Raw genomic sequence first — 21,488 nt, 5'->3', positions numbered from 1 at the left:
TACAAACCTTTGGTGTCATTTTTTTCTCTCACGTTTTCCTCTGTACAGTATACTACTACAACCCACCAAAAGATTTTACTGAATTTTTCCCAATAACGTATTTAAATTACATATTGTGTTATTAGTTGTAGCTAAAGTGCCTTGCAAAAGGATTCACTCCCTTTCAATGATTTCTTATTTTGTTGAATTATAATTGTATATACCTGTACACATTTGTCTGAAGAGAATATTTTTAATTTTGATTATTTTTTCACATCTTGAATTGGTTGAGAGTCATTGATGGGCAGCAATTTTCAAGTCTTAACATAATTTCCTATTGGACTCAAGTCAGAATTGTGACTGAATCCAATGGCCCCACTCAAGGACATTTACTTTTTCATGCTTAAAACCAGTCCAATGTATTTTTGCAGTTTGCAGTTGTGCTTTGGATCTTTATTCTGCAGCCTGAACCAGAATTTATTTTAATATTTGCTTTTACTTTGATCCTTCAATTTTCCACTCAATCTTGACAATCTTCCCAGTCTCTGCTAATGAGATTCAGTCCTATAACATCATATTTTCACCACCCTGCTTGGCGTAAGAGTGCTATTGACTGGGTGATGTGCTGTGGTGCATTTGCACCAGACATAACACCTTGCATTTAAACCAAAACGTGCCACTTCTGTTTCATGTGACTACAAAACGTTTTGTCAGATCTTTTAAGTATCACATAAATGCTCTGTTACAAACTCCCTGAGTTTTTGTACCTTATAGAAGTGTGATGTATTTTTACCTCATAGAGATATGTTTTTTATTTTGAAATCATGTGAAGAACCATTATTGTATATAGAGACCATTTTACTGTGTTTTGTCAATTTTGTGTGCCTAAACTAATTTAGGTACTGTAGGAGGGTTGTTTAGTTTTTGACCCATAGCTGTTTAGTTTGAGCCTAGCTTCTGGAATAATTGTTAACTGTACATATTTAGTATCAGTATATTACATTTTACAGGCATACATGTATATACTTTTGAAAAATTATTTGTGTTTAGGAAACTAAAACTTTTTTTTTGCACTGGGAGAAAGGTTGTCATATTACTAGAAGATACAGGAACTGATATAGAAACGTTGACTGAATCTTGTAGTTTGCCTTCACTGACTATCTGTCCATCTCTGTCAGCAGGTTTATTTCTTTAGGTTAGCTGTTCATCACATCTTTCCTAAAACCTTGTTCTTTTTGAGTCAGCATGACCTTAGTCTATGCTGCTTCATTAAATAGTGTAAAACAAATTCCATGAATCATGGTGATGATTAATTCTTTAGAGCTGAGAATATGTTGTGCCATCGTTCTCTTTCTCATTTCCTTCTCTGGTTATCTCTATTAGTTTATTGTTGATAGTTTTTAAAGTATGGGAAGTATAGCTTTTCTAATTATTCAGTACATTTTTGAAGAAACCTATGGCTAAGTACTTTCACAGACCGTAAACACCAAAGAAAGAAAAGGAGAACTCTTTTTAGCTTGCAAAAAGTATTTTGTTTAATTTACATTATAGTACATCTCAATAAATATGAAAAATAACTTTCCACTATTAATTTAAAGTTGAATTTCTCTCCCTCCCCTCCCTTTTCCCAGCTCTAACTCGCAAAAGCATTTATTTTCTATTTACAGTTTTCAGAATTTATGGGCGACTACATTGTAAACAAGGGCTTTGGCAGCAGAGAAAACAAACATACAACGGAGCTACCTTTCAGGACTGAGCCTCTTTCTTTACCAGAATGCCAACTACCTAAAATTTTGCTTTGCCAAGATCAAGGAGGAAGTAAAGCGAGGTTTGGGGCTATTTTATTGCTTCTCCACACTCCTTACTGGCCTTTTTTCTGATGGCCGTCCTTAATGATGACGTTCTTAAAGAGCGTCAGGAGTGGCTTCTGGCTGCGCTCGTCCCAGGACTTCATGAAGCCCCCGTACCGCTTGTCCTTGGGCGGGCCGCTCCAGCGGAAGTGGTGCATTTTGTAGGAGCCATCTTTCTTCTCCTGCAGGTTGAGGACCTCGTTCTCTCCTCCGAGCTCCTCCTCCACTTCTTCGAGGAGGGGGTAGTCAAGGTCGCTCATGAGGTCGCGCCGCATCTCTGTGGGATAGGCCTCGGCCGATTCCTCTTCCACCCCGTTGGGGTACACCTTCACAGGCCGGCGCTTGCGGCCCACCGGCTTCCCCCAGCGGAAGTGCTCCATGGAATAGGAGCGCTTGTCCTCGCGCCTCTGCTGCTGCGAGCTCTCACTCTCCTCCATCTCTTCCTCGGCCTGGGGTGGAGCCAGGGCGGCAAAGAGGATGCTCAGAGCCGCGTTCTCTCCGGCTTGCTTGCTGCTTCCCACAGAGCCGTTGGTGCGCCGCCCCAAGGCAGTCGAGCGGAAGTGACTCTTCGCGTAGTTGCGGTCAGCCTCTGAAGGAGGCTGGAGGTGCCCATTCCCAGGAAAAATGGGAGATTCTGCGGTGAGGTCCGATTTGCAGGCTTGTATACACTCCTGGAAAGCAAGAACATCATTGTAAAGATTTTTGTAAATTCTCAGATACAGAACCTGCCCATATTCCGTATGTCAAATTAAGGCCATACAATAGACCCACTTTTTATCAGACTAATAGGGGGAAAGGGGTGTCTGGTATTGCCGGATATAGATTAAGTTATCAATGAAATATTTCAAGCATACAAAACACAGTCGTAGATGTGAAAAAAAATTAAGTCTGAAGTAATCCAATTTGTTTTGGAATGGTGGTAGACTACCAGAAGCTCATTCAGTATATCCTCGGCCTCCTTTACATGCCGACAGCTATGGATATCAACCTGTGTAAGCTGCCAGCATTTGCACACAGTAATGTTGAGATCCTTTCCTTGCTGACTATGCGTTCTGTGTAGACGTCGCATGCTTGTGTGCCTGGGCATCGTCCAGGAGTGAACGCCAGAAGAGACCAGTCTCGTCGGCATTGCATAGCTGGGAGAATACGATCCCTTCGTCTTGGATTAATTTATTGAATTTCGGATGGAACGGTTCTATCCTTTAAGTGGAGCGGTCAAAGCATATCTGTGGGTTCTTTTATTCAATCTAGAGGGAAGTTGACAAATCGTCAAAGCCCTCATTCACTGCATTTGAAATTCAGTTTCATGTGTTCAGCCAGTGTATTGGCTGTAGATCGTAATTCAACACCACAGATAACCTTGTTTGGAAAAAAAAACCCTAAACTAGATTTTGTCTGTTAAATTCGGAGTCTGTTAAAGCGGAGCATTTACTGTAATAATTATTAATAATGGATGGCAGAGAGGCTGTTTTTGTATTTTAAAATTGATTAATGTAATGCAACAGTATTTATTATTTATAAAATAATTTAAGGCATGATGTTTATTTTTGTTTTAGTTCGCTGTGATGGTATTTTTTTTTAACAGCAGCTCTTAGCAAACTGAAATGCCTTTTAACATTGTCACAGAGGCAGCAGTAAATATTACAAATTTCAAGTCATTATACTATATTTTAAATTAGAACAAAAAAGTATCAGTAGAGTCTAACACAAGTTGTCTTCAATGGGCACCAATATGTTGTCACAACCAGGTATGCTGGACTCACAATTCACAATTCTTAATTACAACACATTTATGAAATACCTATTATCAACACTTTTGTGAGTCTACATGGTACCGAGTGTTGCATTTACATTAAAAGAAAGTTCTGCTCACCAAGATGTTTTCCTCCGAGCTGAGGTCTCTGCATTGAGAGTGTTCCCAACACTGGCTCTCGACCTGACTGCTGTAGAAGTACAGCAAGGCCAGAGAGTACACCCAGACTGAACGCAGCATCTTCAAACTGAAGGAATGGCCTGGAAAAATCACATACATACAGTATTTCTTAAATTCTTTTGGGATATGTATGGATCACTCTTAAAATAATAGCTTCCTGTGCCTCCCCATTTATTTGTTTGCTTTGCTGTATTTCTGTTTCCCCTTCTGAAACACTATTTATGCTGTTTTAGAAATAAGGAGTCCTTATGGCAGCAGAGCTGCTAACATAGGGACCCTGATCTCAAGCACTGTCTCACAAGTGATTCATATTTCTCACGTAAAGCACTTCCTCTTACCCATACCTACACAAACTATCAATTTTTTTAACCTTTTTCCATCTCTTTTCCTGGGGGTGCCAGTCCATCACAGGACAGACACACAGACACTCACACCTACCTCCAATTTTCCCTGAAGCCAAATAATCTACCAGTCTGTTTTTGGACTGTGGGAGGAAAACTGAGCATCCAAGGAAAACCCACGTGAACAATGGGGTAAACATACAAACTCCGGGATTGAACCCAGCCCAAAAAATTACGAGGCAGTAATGCTCATTACTGTGCACTGTTCCACCCTATGCAAACTAATAAACTGAAAAAAAGATGTAAAAAATAATGTATGTGTAAATTAAAAATATTTTAAAACTATTAGACATCAAAACTGTGGCTTATTTCTACAGAGGAATTTGCCAGACAGATAATTATGTGTGCCTTAAAGTTGTATAGGTCACTTACCTGTATTAGTTCAGTTAAAACAACTGTTTATACAACTATAGTTAAAACTACAATGGTATTTTGTATATTTGCATAGTCTGGGTGACATACAGTACTGTTTATATGTTTTCATCTTGTATACAATTTTGAATATTTACCCACAATTGCCATAGGGTTTGCACAGTTCTCCATGATACAATTTGTAAATAATGTCTAATAAAATTTCACACTGTTCATTTTCCACTATACCTTATAAATTAAAACTATAGGTTAATAAAATCCTGACAAATTTACCACTGTTGCTTATTTAATGTTCTTTAAAGAACACTTTTTAAGAGCAGCTATCCTTGTGTCTGAGCAGGAACAGTTGCTGTTGCTCAGAGTAAATAGATAACTATGATATACAAGCTGATATTTGCCTTTGCTGAGTTATGCATTACCATTTAAATGCTGTATCACTGATTGAAAGCACCAGCTACCTGCAAACTGCATCTAACCACTCTAAAATATTACTGCTTAGGTTTTATATGTTCTCCTTGCCTGCTTAGTTTTGTAGTGAACACACATACAATATCTTGTACTCTCTGTTGAAACTGTTGTAATTTCTTAAAATATATACCTATACTGTATTTAAGGTGAGTCACGTTGCTCTAATAATCTTGAAAGCTCATGTACATTACAGTAGAAATCTGATGTTTCTTCAGGTATTGCCTAAATCTGACAGATGATTGATTTTCCCAGATGTTTAACCTTTAAAAAAGATGTCAGGCTCTAAAAAAAGTATGTAATCATTTATTTTGGTTTCAAACACAGAATTGATTTTTTTAGGTTTAGGAAATAGCTTCTCAGCCAGTCAGTTATTATTCCACAATCATGGGACTTTCTTTTGTTTGCCACTTTGTTGTGCTTGTTTAACAAATTGAGAACTTAGCCTGCCTTGAATCACAAATTGCTGTGCAGCACAGGGGACATTGTGCATACTGTACCTGATTGGAGTACTGAAAGGCAAAAATAAAAGTACAAATATCACAAATTAAGTAAGGTAGCTTGGTTTTATAATTTAAGAGAGTCTCAGGCCCTTTAATGATGTCATTTTTCGCAAAGGAGAGGCTTGCAATGTAAAATACATGGTGAGAGTTTTTCTCATAGAGGAAGACAGACTTTGAGGTATTTGTTTTGGAAATACCATTTAATGTAAAAATATATATGTTACAAAACACAACTAGTCTTGCTTAAAATACAGTTAAACTATTCCACCTGAAGTGTATAGAAGGTGGATCATTAAAAAAAAAAATCTGCTATCAAAACTATGAATCAGTTGGCTGAATTATGACAAATACTGATTAATTAATTTTCAGCAGCTAATATTTCTATATACTGTAAAATCATGTGTGTACCATTTCTGTAATTTCATCTAATTTCCTAGTTGATGAAGTGACTATTATGAATTTAATTCTGAATTCTGAAGCAACTAAGCAACCCAACAAATGTGCCGTTCATCAAACAAAAAAGAAACACATTTAATGTTTTATTATTTGTAAATTGTTACATGCTGTAGCTTTTTTTTTTAACTTTTTGGCCCGCAAAGCCAATGTGATAAAAGTGTTTTGTCTCTGATTTATATATAAAAATCACACAGTAATGAATTAATCACAGAGGATAAAAATGCTAATAATCTTTGGAGTTCTAGTTAATAATTACCCCAATATTAAGCATGCACAAGTAGAAATTGCATGGGATCTGAGGGTAAAAATGTTGTTAAATCCAACAAAATTGAAAGGTGTCCTGGTGTGACAATCTGTAGAAAAATGTGTTATTATTCTACAGATATTTCGATTTGAAATAATGTCAAAAGTGAAGTGCTTGTAAAAGTGAAAATGTGATCCATACTTTTCCAATCTGAAATCTGTAAATCTACCAGAAAACTACAAATTAGTTTAATAAATCACCCTAAATCAGACCTAAATATCCTATTGATCAAAAATAACATTGTATTGTTTGTTAAATTTTAGTATTACAAAATTGACAAGCCATTTGATAGAAATAAAAAAATGAATATAATTGAAGAATACAGCATTGCTTACCTGCCTCTCAGTGTTTCGCTTCAGTCTGTCAGCACTCAACAGGTCTTCAGTCCTTCTCTGCAGGTATTCTTGTTATCTTCAAAGCAGGTTTTGTGTTCTTCTGACTGCTTCTTGCTCTGTCTCTAAGTCTGATCTCCTAAGCAGTTCCTTTTATACTCAACCCTTGCACAGCAACCTTTCATGGGCAATAGTTTACGAGGAGGGTTCCTTTTGTGTCTCTCTTAAGAGGGGAGGTGCTAATGTAAAGTTCACAAATGTGAAATCTGTGGCCGAAAAAAGCCTCTATATTTCCGGAACACATTTAACGTCACTGCTAATAGAGAAAAGGATTGTCAAGTGAGTTCTACTTCTCAAGGATAGATATCCTTGATATTAGTTTCACATACTAATTAAATAGCATATGTGTGAATTTACTAGGTTTAATAGTGAAATCTATGCATTTTCAATCTAGCAACTTCATCACTAAGGTACTCTTTTGTTGCTGGTTTCATGGCAGAGGTGCTAGATGCACACTTTAATTAAACATGGTTTTAAGTTACATGGGATAATTGAAATGATGCACTGATGTATAAAGCCTGTAAAGGGCAGAGCAGGTTTTTTTTCTCTCTGAAAATTGATTATTTGGTTTAAAAAATGACTGACGTCTTGTAGCATTAGTCATTAGAACAACTCAATTCCCTGGCCAGTCTCTCCTGGGGTGACAAGTGGCGTTAAAACCGTGTGGTGTTTTTTTTGAGCTGGAACAATGCTTGTTGGGAGATAACAAATTAACGTAATATGTGAGCCCAAACCTACTTGTCCGAAGGTTCATTTTGCACTCTGTTCTCTATGATTTATTTTATTGATCTTTAACAAAATCTTTTATCTGCCATTCCTGTCTGGTCCAAATGAAAAAATAACCGCATCATGGTTTTGGAACTTAGTTTACAACTTTCTCTTTTATTAAAAATGTCCAGCTGTTTTCTGTCACAAACTTCTGTCCGGGTTATTTCTATAACCTTACTGTTCCATGGGCACTGGCAACCTTCATTCAGCATTTTAAGAAATGTCTTACTCACCGTGTCCAATTTCTGTGATGAATGGATACCTCTAGCCATGGCTAGTAGGATTTTGGCATGCTGGACAATTTTTTTAAACACAGTTATAACTAGAACAATACATGTTTAAAGATGCAGTTAATCATGTTTTTTGGGGTCTCATTTGTTTCTTATAATTGCATATAAACAATATGACAGTACCTGTTTTCTGAAGTGTCTGACAAACCTCTGATTACTGGTTTGTTGGGGAAGTGCAATGGTGGTGAGAAATTCATAGACAAATTAATGGAAACTTTGGACTATGGCTGAGGAAGTAAGCATATGTTTTTGGTAGAAAGTAAAGTCATTTCTGGAATGTGTTGCGGGTTACAATAATTGTGTTTTTGATATTATAATAATCAAAGAATGGAACAAAGCAATTGGTATTTATCAGTCAATCACCTTTGTGTTTTCTTAGTAGAGTACATTCCATTTTAGTGTTATGAATGTAAGGCATGAATAAAAATACCATTAGGACATTAGGAGGTAGGGTGGCCTGTCAGAAAGACCGGTGGTGACAATACCATCCTGGAAGCAGGAGGCTCAGGTAGCAACTTGGGATTTCATGCAAGAATGTACATTAGTTGGAGATCTCACGATAATGGAAAGGTGTTTACCTGGAGCCTTTGACAAGGGAAGGCTCCTAGTTTTTTCAGACACAGTCTTGTAAGTGCTAACAGAGAAGGCAGCACTGACAGAGAGGAAGAAGTTACCAAACCTTCATGCAGAGTATGCTAAGAGCACAGAATGGAATTTAAGGAACAGGCATGGAGATGAGTAGCCGATAAAAGAGCACAAACCTGACTGAGAAGTCGGGAAGGCAGGAGAGATTGAGAGGTGGATTCTTTTCCACCCCACAAACTTCCAAATAGATCAGGGGTTACAGAAAGAGCTCTCTTCCCCAAGAGGAGATGATAAATCTATTACTTTGGACTGGGGTTTTTAATTATAAGAGAAATCCAACCCCAGACAGAGACAAACTGGAGAAGCCCAGCGTGTCACGGAAGATTGGATATTTGGTTCTAGACCCTACATGACAAAATATCTGTGCTACAGGAGGCTTAGAGAAAGTGGGCCAGGATATACAGTTTCCCAGGCTTAATAAAACTCTGTATAGAGGAATTTGTCAACATAGGTAATTCAGTCAGGAGGCTCATGTAGTAACAATGGCATTTCTTGAAAGTTTGAAAATGTTTGAAAGTTTCAAGCTAATTGGAGAAGACTTATTTGGAACTGACTACAGGTACATAACCACTCAAAAGAAAGAAAGTCAGGCTGCTTTAAGTCTTAATATGGTCTAGGAAATACTAAAAGAGAAGACAAGCTGAAGGAGGGAAGCACTACCTGAAAAGAAAGAGCAGCCATGCCTTGGACCAGCACTGACAGAGGTGTAGGAGAGCCAGATTCATTGTACAAAATCAGCAGCATTGAGTTGTGCTGAGGGAACAGGAAAAAAAGTCTGTTGAGTGAAGCAACAGGGATTGCAAGAAGTGTATTTCCTGCTGAGTGAAAGACAGGCACGTAGAAAGAGTGAACTCCACAGGACAGGAGCTGAAAAGCAGACAAATCCCAAATAGCTCCCATTGAGAGTAATTCATATCTCACAACAAACCTGGTATCAACAGAACAGTATGTGAAAGAAAGTTATATTCCTTACAGGGGTTATTAAATACAAGAAAGAGCCAACCGCACGCAGAAAGAAATCAGAGAACCTCAGCATACAAGTGAAGGCTGGGTGTCTGGTTCTGGAGATGTTGCCATTCAATAATATGCCAAATGTGCCTTAGGGAAGGCGTATCAGTATGTAAAGTCTCTAGGCCTAAAAAAAAACCTTTCACGGAAGAAAATCCAACCAAAAGTCAGCTGAAACACCAAAAACATGAGGTGGTCTGTGAGCAGCAGGTTCTGGGCTTCTGGGGGAAGAACTTACTGTAAGTATGAGTGCTGGCAGGTGTGTACACACGGGCGAGCAGTGACTTTCCTACAGAAGAAAAGTTAATGGTTACAAATACTTAATTAATAGAGCACTCAATTTTGTTTATTAATCAAGGGTTTACTTTTTCCACAGTTAAACAATCCACATTGTTGAAAATGGTCTCATCTTCCTTCTTGGTAAATCCCCTCCTCGAAATACTAAATTTGTAGACTGAGACTCTGCTCAGGCTGTAGGAATTATACAACTGTATTTTTTTGTGCATGGAGGAAAAACACTAATAAATAATACGAAATACATTTGCATTATTGGATTATTTTAAAATATATAATCTCAGATCATTGTTAAAGCCTGTATACTTTATCAATACAGAATATCAGCTATACAAAATAGATCTTAGAGAAAATAAGTTAATAAGTTATGAGTGGATCAGGTAAGCAGCACATCAATGTAAAAACAAACTGTATTATTTTATTTAAACATTTACAGACATTGTAAAAATGTTGGTCTCTAAAAACCACTTGTTATCATGTTGTGTGCAGAGGATATATAGTATGTGCCTTTAGAATAAGTAAAGGTTTATTCCATGCTGAAATGAAATGAGCCTTCTTCAGATGTTGACTCCTGGAACAAACCTTTACTTGTTCCTTTGCAGCTCACGCATACTGACACAGCTACCTACTTGACCGCCTTTAGAATATAGACTTCACTCATGTTACAATAATATGCCAAATTGGATTAGCTGAATATTGTTAGTGTTGTTGTAGTAAATCCTTTTTTTAAATACCTTACAGTGACAAATAATAAGATAAAAGGACCATGGGCACAAAATATTTAGTTTTTTGGAATTCTTGGAAGTTTGCACATTTCTTTTGGAATTATTGAGCCAAATTGGTGCATTGAGACAGTTAAGGGAGTTAAGGGAGAGCATTTGGAATTTAGAAAAAGAACAGAAACTTTTCTGCATTTTTTTTTCTCTTCTAAAATAAAAATATCTAAACTTCAAGAACTCCAGTTTAGTTGAAGTCACAGATTTAAAAAATTGAGAAATTGAAACTTTTTTTGCAATTTGTATTGTTTTTATGTATTGAAAGATGCAGGTATACAGTAAATAGGACATTATGGTTATAATTAAAATGGTACATGAGATGCTTTGACACAAATAGCATAATTACCTTAAACCTAATTTCATATTTTATGTATAAAATTAGCGTTTTCAACATACAGTATGCTTTATGAAATACATGTCTTGCTTCTAATGGACAACTGTCATTTTTAAAAATCATAATCTGACAATTAATGTACAGTAGAATAAATACCTACAGTATATACTGATTTATATAATTTGAATATGTGATTAAACATTTACAAATCATTTGTAAATTAAGGTTTAAAAATTAACAATTAATATTTGCATTTGAATAATGATAATTTACCACAAAAATATGGTAAGGCCTGGGTTTATTAGGTATTAGGTATAGTGTGGGCTATTATTAATCAACTCGGCTAGGCTAACTCCTGTGTGGATGACCCTGTGTGGATGAATTCTGCAAATTCTGTGGAAAGAGTGAAATTTTTAAATTATTGCAAAAGATACAAGAACAAAGATGGCCAAACAAAAACCACATCTTCAAAATGCACAAAATAATTCAGAAGAGATTTCCACTGAATATTTCATTGATTTCCCTTTGTTGGTGTTGGACATGGTTGTTAGGAGTATAGTTTTGTTTATCTTAAGATGCTGACAGAAAAGATTTTACTGTAGAGGGATCAATTAATTTCTTAATAATGTCACATACAGTACATTACCTAGTGATACTATTCCTACTGATTGTAAATCCATATTCCATCATCATTCTGTGATGTATATAAAACATTTCTGCAAAATACTGTACAATTAATTGTAATTAATGATTACAACTATCATTAGGTCATCTCAGTTACTCATTTTGGAACCTACTAATATGTTGATAGCTCCAAGATCACTGTTGTAAAGATGAAACTAAAGTTTGTTGATGTACGTTTGTGTTAAAGAATGAGCAAAATACTTCCAGCAAGCTGCCAGGACACTGTTTTCACATTTGATAGAAGATTGCTCATATGGTGAAAGTGCCCTACCATTTACCTTGGTGAAACTGACTGCTGAAGTGAAATCTTCAGAAACAGACTGACTGTATCTACAAGCATGCCAGAGAGTTGAGGATTAAAGATCTCTCCAAACCAACAATCCCCACACTTTTCTTCACCTGACCATGACAATACCCACATTCCTGTTTGCATTCTTTCACAGAAATTCAAAGATGTCTGTAACAAGGAATATACTGGTATAGACCTGATCTTTTCGGAATAAAAGGACAGATGAAACCGAACCAATGTGGAATTGGCACCATATACAGTATTTTTGTCATGCTGGGCACTGTAAAAGTAACTTGTGCTGAATGACAGGTGGACCACTACAGAGTAATTAATGTACAGGAGTCTTGTACCACCTGGAGGCAATTTTCCACCACACCCACTTCAGGTGGTTCAAGATTACATAAAGTGTAATCTGGCAATTGTCCAGATTTTGTCATAGAGTATGCTGGATTTCCCCTTGTGCTGTGCTTCCATGTTTTCCTGCTTGAACCTCACTTGTTTTTGGATTTTACCCTGTGCTATGTTTGCCTGTTCCACACTTGCCTGTGTTCATCAACCTGTCTCTTTTGCTTGCTGTAAACAGTGTGTTGTTAGCTCACATAACCGCTTACCTGTTTGTTGTTTATCTGCCTGCATTTGGTTTTAAAGAACAAAAACTAAACTAACAAGCTAACATGTGTTGATTGCTACATATTAAGATCAATATTTGGTGAAAATACCTTTGGCACCAATTACTGTATATCTGCAGACTCTACCAAATTTGCACACAGGACAATGAAAAGGACCTCGAAACTTGTAATGACTGACTTGGTGCAATTCTTGGCAGATTTTCTCAAGCTCTGTCATGTTGCTTGTTTATCACTTATAGACGGCTGTTTTCAAGTCTTTCCAAAGACTCTCAATAAGATTGATGTCAGGACTTTCACAGGGCCGTTCAAGAACATTCACTTTCTTTGTTCTTTGAAGCCACTATACTTTAGCTTTGGCCTTGTACTTTGGATTATTGTCCAGCTGAAATGTGAAATTTCACTTTAGTTTTAAGTCTTTTCCTTAACACATTTTCCACATTTACCTGTACTTTGCCGTGGTCATTTTTCCTTCATCTCTGATGATGCTACCACCACTATGTTTGACTGTAAAGATGTTGTTGTCTAGGAAATAAACTGTTTGGGGTCTGCATCAAATATGACTCTTAACATTTAGACCAAAAATCTCAATTTTGGTCTCATCAAACACCTTTGCAACATTATTGCAGGATCACTCAAGTGCTTTTTTGCAAATTCTGTTCAGGCTTTGGTATAGCTTATTTTTAATGATGGATATGCAGCTCTGCCATAGAGGCTAGTTTTGTGAAATTGCTGATGTGCATTTTGTTCTCACCAGTTTCCTTCTTTGTCCACCTGCTCAGTTCTGAGGGATAATCAGATTTAGACAGACTCTGGGTGGAACAATACCCCTTCCAATTTTCCAAAGTTTCAATGGACTGAAATGTCATTTGTGTACCTCTCTCCTGGTCTGTTCTTTTTAATGACTTTATCCTTGACTTATTTTATAGGCACCTTGGTGTTCATGGTTGAGTCTTTCTTTGAGATTCACTACCTGAAAAGGGAATCTTATAGAGACAGCTGCTTTTATTCTAAAATCCTGAGAACCATAGTCACAGAGGTGACCCCAATATGTGGGACATGTAACCGACAATGCCAAAAATAAAAGTGGGGGTGTCACAGATATAAGTGCAGCAGCAAAGCTTTTAATAAGCCGCAGAATTCCTCATTGAGGCCACACTCTGTGGTCCCAGTCACAGAGTAGCTAATGATTTGTGTGTGCTGGAAAGCAGAGAGTTTAAGTTGTTCTTGATAAGTAGGATCTCTAAGGACAGCACCACCAATACCAGCACTCCCCATGATGGATGTCTGACCCTTTGCCTCGATGTCTTGTGCCATATTTATACAGTATCTATACGATGGGCTTAAAATCCATTGTGATCAATGACCTAAAAAGATAACCAGCCAGGTACTTGTAGGGCATGGACCCACTCAAAGGACCCACTCCAAGCAGTGACATTGTTAGCAGTCAACAAACATTTTCCCCAGCACACATGAGAAGCATATGACTGCCACAATTGTTGTCAGAACCTTGGGACTTTTCCCTGAAGTGCAGAGTTCTGTAGAATTCTGGTTGAGGTCTAGCCTGTAGCCTCAACCAGCTAGCTGCCCCTGTGCATCTGCTTGATCACTGTAGCAAAACAGTAGATCTTTGGTTGACACGACTGAAAATCTCATTATTGAGCTGTAGTTGCTATACTGGGAGAACACTGAGTTTCTGCCCTTCTTGTGTGACTCACTCTGACCAAGCAGTCACCAGCAGTAGACAAGCATTAAGCCAGTAAAGCATGAAAGAAACTATAGCAGACCCATTCAGCTGTTCCCTTATCTGTGGGAGTTACAAATCCATGATTATAGATGAGGATACAATAATAATAATAATTGCTTACACTTACTGTATATAGCGCTTTTCTGGACACTCCGCTCAAAGCGCTTTACACCTAATGGGAACTACTCTCCACCACCACCAATGTGCAGCATCCACCTGGATGATGCGACGGCAGCTATTGTGCGCCAGAACGCTCACCACACATCAGCTATCATGCTAACAAAGTGACATGCCTGTGCTTCAGGCTTGTGATGGCACTTTCATTCGACATACCGTACACTGTTCTGAAAACATAAAACATAATGACTACTGTACAGTACATGCACCACAGAATGGTGCTGCTACAATAATATTTTCTTGGTTATCTAAACAATCAGCCATCTAAATGTGATTATAGTACTTTCTTTTCTAATGACCATTGTATTTTGTGAAAGAAACAGTACACATTAAACATTTTACACACTCTAATTTTTTTTAAAATCACCTTTTATTTCACTGACAGAGCACCATGATGAAGTTAATGCACTGTATGTATTGATGACAAGCACACAGCATGTATTACCAACTATCACATTTAAAAAGAGTAAATTCTTATACAGTATGTGAATCACAAGCCAAGACATAAAACCAATAATTCCCTAATATGCAAAGTAACATTTTATCTATTTTTATTTTTAATTCGTTGACTAGCCACAATGCAAAAACAAATCAGTGAACAGATGTCTGGAAACTGTAGCTTCGAATGGTTCTTCAATTTTTTTTATTTTTTCCTCTCATAATGTAGCCTCATTTTGTTTCTTTTCCTTCACGTAATATATTACAAGAACCTTTCTTGGTTTGCTTGTCATTTGTGAAGTAGTGCCAGACAGATCTTTTTATTCCAGCTGAACATATTGCTGTACTAGCCTAGTACTAAAGACAGGTTCCCAGTAGCAAGTCAGATACTAGACAAAAACAACATAATAAGTTGAAATATAATAGCTTATAAAAGTGACATAATGGATAATAAAGAACAGGCCTACCACAATACACACAAGCCCAAACTAGTCAACAGAAGATTTCTCCCTCTTGGTTCTGTCATATTAGTTCCCCCTCCTTAAGGGTGCTCCAGCCCTATCACTCAAGACTTCATTCTCTGCACCTGTTCCCTATTCCCAGCCCACCTTAAAAGCCAGGCGCTGACGCTCATCCGGACTCTGCATCTGATTTCCATATCGTGCGAGTCCGGGACCTGGAAGCGCCTGGTCCCGTTAAGGTTTTAACTCTGTTCCTGTTCCCCGTCCGCCGGTTCTGACCCGGCCTTCGTGGTTTTTAATTCTTTGTTCTGATGGATCTCCACGTTTTGGACTTACTCTTGCGTTTTGGATATTCCCTAAGGACTACTCTCTCGGATTGTTCGCCTCGGCCACACCTCCCCCGTGCACCAGCACACCTTGGACACGCCCCCCTGTCTTCAGCCCCGTTTTCCTGCATGACGCTTCCCCACTGTGTCGTCCGCATAGGGCCCGGAAAGAACTGTTCGTTACGGGTTCCTAGTGCTACTGAAGTCCATTGAGCAGAAGTAGCTGTTCCCAGGAGAAAAACGTCCACTTCTAGGTTTGTAAGACTACAAGACAATCATTTGTTTTGCATTTTTGGGACTTCTCTGTTTATCAAGTTGTTCTTGTTGTTTTGTTTTTTTTATAGAATTTGTATAGTGTAGAAAACTTCACATTATATTTCTACAGTAGGTGCCCATAAATTAATTCACACCTAGAAGGTTTCACGGTCTCTTCTCTTTTACTTTCATCATGAAATAAACCTTTACCTGTTCCATTACAGACTACACATCCTGACACAAGCTACCTACAGTACGTGAACTTCAGGTTGAGAAAATGATTGGACCATGGTTGGTCTGAGAATAGCCAGACAGTTACACAGAAAGGCTGCTATGGTGCTACCCAAAATATAATTCTGCAGCATTTTACTGGGGCCCTGGGCACTTGGATTATTCAATCTCATATGGATTCATGCACTAATTTGTATTAGTGAGGATGCAACACAGCCCCATTTTTTAAGGGTTGGCTCTCTCAGAGATATCGGACTTTAAGAGCCTCATTATATTGTGCAGTAGCTCAAGTGGAATACAAAGCCACTGAAATTGTGTGATATCTGTACCCCAGCTGTATAATTGAAGGGTGGAGGGCATGGATAGTTTATATTTGTGAATAAGAACACAGAGAGAACAGCATGTACATAACTGGAGGGGAATAGGTGTGTGCCGTAGATAACTTTGAGGAAAGGCGTAGGCATAGAGGAAGACTCTAGGTATAGAGTCTGCGATGTGCCTTGGTTTCAAATTTAAAGTAGAAATACTAAAGACTTTTCAGCCTGCTTATTGAAAGAAGAAATTCTGGATTCTTCTCACATCCAGAATCTCTTAAAATGATCTTATGTAAGGTGCTATGAACCCACTGTACATTGTACAAATTATTGAAGAATACTGTATCTCTGTAAGATACTGTACTTTTAATATTTAATCGTTAAAGTTATTTAATTGACAAGCTGTACATCTCAAACACCATGTTATTCTGTCCCATTTTGCTTGTGGAGCCTGGACTACCAAGTGCCTGTTCACTGGTCTCTGAGTTCTAATGCCAAAAGTGGTCATAAAATCTTCAATTAGTTAGTCAGGAGAGACTTCCATCCATAACATGCCATCAGACTCACATTCTGATTTCACAAGAAAGATTTTGTTACATGAGCAGCTGGAGGACGTGTGTTGTGCTGCTGGAATGTTGTCATGTCTGGATGAAACTGCAGGAATGGCAACAAGTGAGGTCACAGGATTTGACCAATATAGCAACATCTAGCCAGTTTGACATCAATCAGAATGACCGATGTCGTAGCAACTATATATCCCTGTCCGGAGTATCCACACTTGAACCTCCCCATTTATCTTGGTAAGGTGTCGTGACTTGTAGTCTTCAGGATCACGGCCTGTCATTAGAGATTGTGATTGAATGTAACATCACCAGGTGTGGCTGGTAGCGTAGAATTGGGGGGGCTATGCATGAAAAACCCTTTTTACATCAGGGCTGAGACCAGACCAACCATGATGGTCTCAACCAACCCAACCCAATGCTGGTCCATAACCTGCTGGCCAGTTCTCATGTCAGCCGAAACCTAATCTAATCTACTGATCTTGTTTGGCTGGCTAATGACCTCAAATAAGAGACACAAACCGTGTTTCGTGTTTTAAAGATCATAATGAAGAAATCTGAAGTCAGTTGTAGTAGAGTCTGTCAATGTAGGACATTCCTTTAAGTCCTGAAATGCATCTGCTTGCTCTTCTCTGAACTGATTCCAGTGCATATTTTTCTATGATGTACTGACCAAAATTGTATACATTATTCTAAATGAGGCCTTACAAGTGTGTCATACACTTTTAACATGACTTACATTGATTTAAATTTTTGTTTTTAACTGCTTTTAACTACTGTATATACTGTACAGTATCCTCATGTTAAAGACTCTTGCTGTTTCTGTGTTAATACTATTTTGTAAAGAAATATGTCATAATGCTGTTTTAGACATTGTTGATCTATACTTTGGTAACCACATGAATAAAAAAACCATTTAGTTAAATGTTCATTTTGTATAGGTTTCTCACTATTGACTTGGATTCATGACAAAATTAGAGTGTAGGGCTGCATCAGTGTGCCTTTAATTTCATGCCGAAAAGCAAAAAGAGTAAAACACAATATCTTGGAGGTGGAGGCATACTGGAGTGAGAGAGGTAGAAGAGATACAGTGCCTCACGATTTTACATCTTACACTCATTAAAGTATTCAGTTTGAAAATTCAAATAAATATACTCATTTCATTGATTTGTATTGTAAATTACAAAAAAAAAAACTTAATATGTATTTGAATAATGTTGAATTAAAAAATGGGACATCACTGGAAGGGGATGATTTTTAATGTATTGTACCTCTTCTTTCTACTTCTCTCCTGTACTGTACACTGGGCTGAAGAGGAAATCATAATAATAATAATAAACATCTATTGCCGTTGAAACACACTTTTCATCCCCAAATATCCAAGAGCTATTCACATATAGGAGGAGACATACTTAATGTACAAGTGCAGCCCCAACTCCACCTGGGTGACGCACGGCTGTCATAATGTGCCAGCCACCCCACTATAGAGCACTGCAGGTGGGAAACAGATATCATCAAGCACTACAGATAAAGTGTTACTGCAAGTGATGGTAGAATACCTAGAATGCTTACTTCTTGTACTATACACACTGTTTCCTAGTATCCAGTAAACTGGTTTACTCACATCACACAAAGAAATTGTCAAGCAATGCATAATGCATTTAAAACATGGTAAAATGTCCTTGCCTTGATAAAATCTTTTTCACTCAGATGAGGGTGCAGGTTGTGGTAGCTATGCAAGTGCTGTAGTTCCATTGTTAACACAGTAATGTGATTCACTGGTTACTCACCTGTACCTACCTGCTCATTAGCTGCTTTTGGATTTCTATTGTATTACATTCTACTTAGGCAAATAACTTATATGGCATTATTTTAGTATGAACTTCAGCTTAGCAAACAGTTCAGAACACAAAATATACGTGGTACGATTTACATAGCTTACTAGCTTATTGAGTGCTTGTGTGCACTGTCTAGAATGTCTTCAGTACTGTACATCAGGGTTCTCTGATATTCTTCTGTCTTTGTTAATAGATTAGGTGGGTAGCTGCATCACCATGCGTAATCTACAAAGGAACAAGTAATAGGTTTCACTAGGAATGACAACGCCCAAGATCTAAGAGTGATGAAATATTATGGAGCAGATATTGGGGTTACCTGCTTGGCTGAGGGCCGACCTCCTGGCCATAGGACAAGGAGGCCAGGACCCCCATGCAGGGTAACAAAGGGGCAGCTGCAGAGGTGGAGCTGGGGTGGAGGTGGGATGCAAAGTCGCACACGAAGGAGAGTAGGAAATCACGTTGGTATTTATAGCATTTGGTGGAGGAAGGATGACGGGAGCGATTGCTAATTACTGACAGCTGAGTACGATTGAGCATGATTGTTGTCATCCCTCCCGAGCTTTCGTTATAAACTCCATTTATTCCATGCTGAAAAGAGAAGAGAGAAAACACAATGTTTTGGCTGTGAAGCCTTCTTCAGGTGTGAGAAAGACAGGGCAGACAGCAAAGATTAAAGAGCACAGAAGAACAAAAGCTGGGAGAGGAGAGGAGGCAAGAGGGGCAGAGAGGCCACTCAGGAAGTGCAAAGTGGAGAGGGGTGAAGAAAGGTGTGAAGCCAAAGCCTGCATGAGAATAGAGAAGATTACATGAAAATAAGACGGTCATTGAGAGAAGGGGGACAGTGTGAACCTAGTTTCAGGATGAGTTTAGAAACCCTTCTTTGAGAACAGAGACAGAGAGACCAGTATGATCACGGCCATCTGAGGTGAAATGATAATGTTAATGCTATGCTAACTTTGCTAATAGATATATACAAAAAGAAAAACATTTTAAAATGACAACAAAAACACTGAAAAAAAATAAATAACAAAAGGTTCACTTTTGTTTTTTAATTTTTAAAATTATGAATAAAACATTTTGTCACGATTATAGTCCCTCCTCCTTAAGGGTGCTCCAGCCCTTTCACTTTAGACTTAATTCTGTGCACCTGACCCCTTTTCCCAGCCCACCTTAAAAGCCAGGCACTGACGTTCAGCCTGGCTCTGCACCTGGTTTCCGTGCGAGTCCGGGACCTGGAAGCGCCTGGTCCCGTTAAGGTTTTAATCTCTGTTCCCGTTCCCTGACCGCCGGTTCCGACCCAGTTCATGGTTTTAATTCCTTGTTTGGATGGATCTCCTGGCTATGGACTTATTCTTGTGTTTTTGGATTCCCTCTATGGATTACTTTTGGATTGTTTGCCTCGGCCACACCTTCCCCGTGCACCAGCGCACTTTGGACACGCCCCCCTGTTTTCAGCCCCGTATTCCTGCGTGACCTTTTCCTAGTGTTTCCCACTTCTTCGGATTGTGTCGTCTGCATAGGGTCAGGAAAGAACTGTTCGTTATACATTTTGCCTTAAGTTGTGCATGTAGAGTATTTATATACAAGACTAAATTTCTAAAGGTGACTACATTGAAAGTATTAAGAAGTCTTCTGCGTACCAATTAGGCTGAGAACAGTCCTTGATGTTTATCATGGATAATGGATGCTATGAGAGGGTAAAAAGTGTTCTGCTGCCTTTAGCTGAATAGAAGAAGGAAGCATTGATCTGATCATTGTGGCCTCACAAAGCAAATGAAGACTTGTATGATAACATTGGCTGTGGAATTAAATATCTCTTTGTTATGAATGTTTTTGATTTTTTTCTCAAGCCTTCTTCCTGTACAGTTTTTCACCTGTCTTCTGTCATTTTCTGTCAATTTAGTTCTGGTTTTGCACTCGGCATTTTTGTCAACTGCACAAAGTATATATTTTCTTAAGACAGGTTCTGTGGAAATGTAATCGAGTAGTTCCAGAGGGCAAAAAAAAAACTCCTTTGTTTTACAAATGGAGCATGCTATGTATTTGTTTTTCTACCATTTCATTTTATGTAGAAAGGCTATGAAGCTAATAGAAATGGAATCTAGGAGTTGAAAAATACTTAACAAGGTTAAATGACCTTTTATTTTGTCAGAATATGCCATATAAAGGCATATGGTATATTGAAAAGGAAGAATAAAGCAGGCTTTTACTGATAATGGCTTCCCTGAGGTTCTTTTTTCTATAATGCATTTGCAGTCAATGTAGTCGATTTCTACAGTCAACCAAGGCCTTGTTCACCAGAGCAGATGTTCAAAAAACTTGTGGGTTTAAACTAGTGGTGAATTTTCACAAACTGTACCACACACTTTTTTTCAGTCAATTAAATTTTCACCCTTTTTTCAAGCAAAAATATATGTTTCATATATTTTGCATATAAATGCTTGAGAAATAGAGCCATTTGGAAAGAGCATTTTGAGAAAGATAATTGTGAACAAATAGCCATTGTTCAGATGGATAAAAGCTGTATCATTTTTTGGGTTGACATCTACAAAAGGCTTCTCTTTTGTTTTCTCAGAGACTTTTACTGTGCTCTGCTTTCTTCTTATTGTCTGCATTTATCAAATATCATATTCTGTGGTTCTGTCATAGAAGTGGGTACCAAGGCTGGTCACAGAATGTGGGAGAGAAATGCAAATAATTATATTTGGAAATAATTTTTATACAGTAGGTGTGTATATTTGAAACTACATTTGGTTGAAATGATTTTGAATT

The 21,488-nt window shown here is 37.9% G+C and overlaps 1 protein-coding gene across 1 annotated transcript; it reads right to left on the bottom strand.

Annotated features, from left to right (window-relative positions):
- Nucleotides 1-1,488: 1,488 nt before the first annotated feature.
- On the bottom strand, nt 1,489-3,864 carry pomca (proopiomelanocortin a). Its single transcript, XM_015351444.2, has 2 exons — nt 3,703-3,864; nt 1,489-2,500 (listed from the first exon to the last, which is right to left on the bottom strand). Exons 1-2 carry the CDS (start codon nt 3,859-3,861, stop codon nt 1,841-1,843), a joined length of 819 nt encoding a protein of 272 aa, XP_015206930.2. The 5' UTR covers nt 3,862-3,864; the 3' UTR covers nt 1,489-1,840.
- Between the last annotated feature and the right edge of the window lie 17,624 nt (nt 3,865-21,488).

Source organism: Lepisosteus oculatus, chromosome 2 (genome assembly GCF_040954835.1).
Source record: "Lepisosteus oculatus isolate fLepOcu1 chromosome 2, fLepOcu1.hap2, whole genome shotgun sequence".
NCBI lineage: Eukaryota > Metazoa > Chordata > Actinopteri > Semionotiformes > Lepisosteidae > Lepisosteus > Lepisosteus oculatus.
The sequence above is the reverse complement of the archived record's forward strand: the minus strand, read 5'-3'. Positions and strand labels throughout refer to the sequence as shown.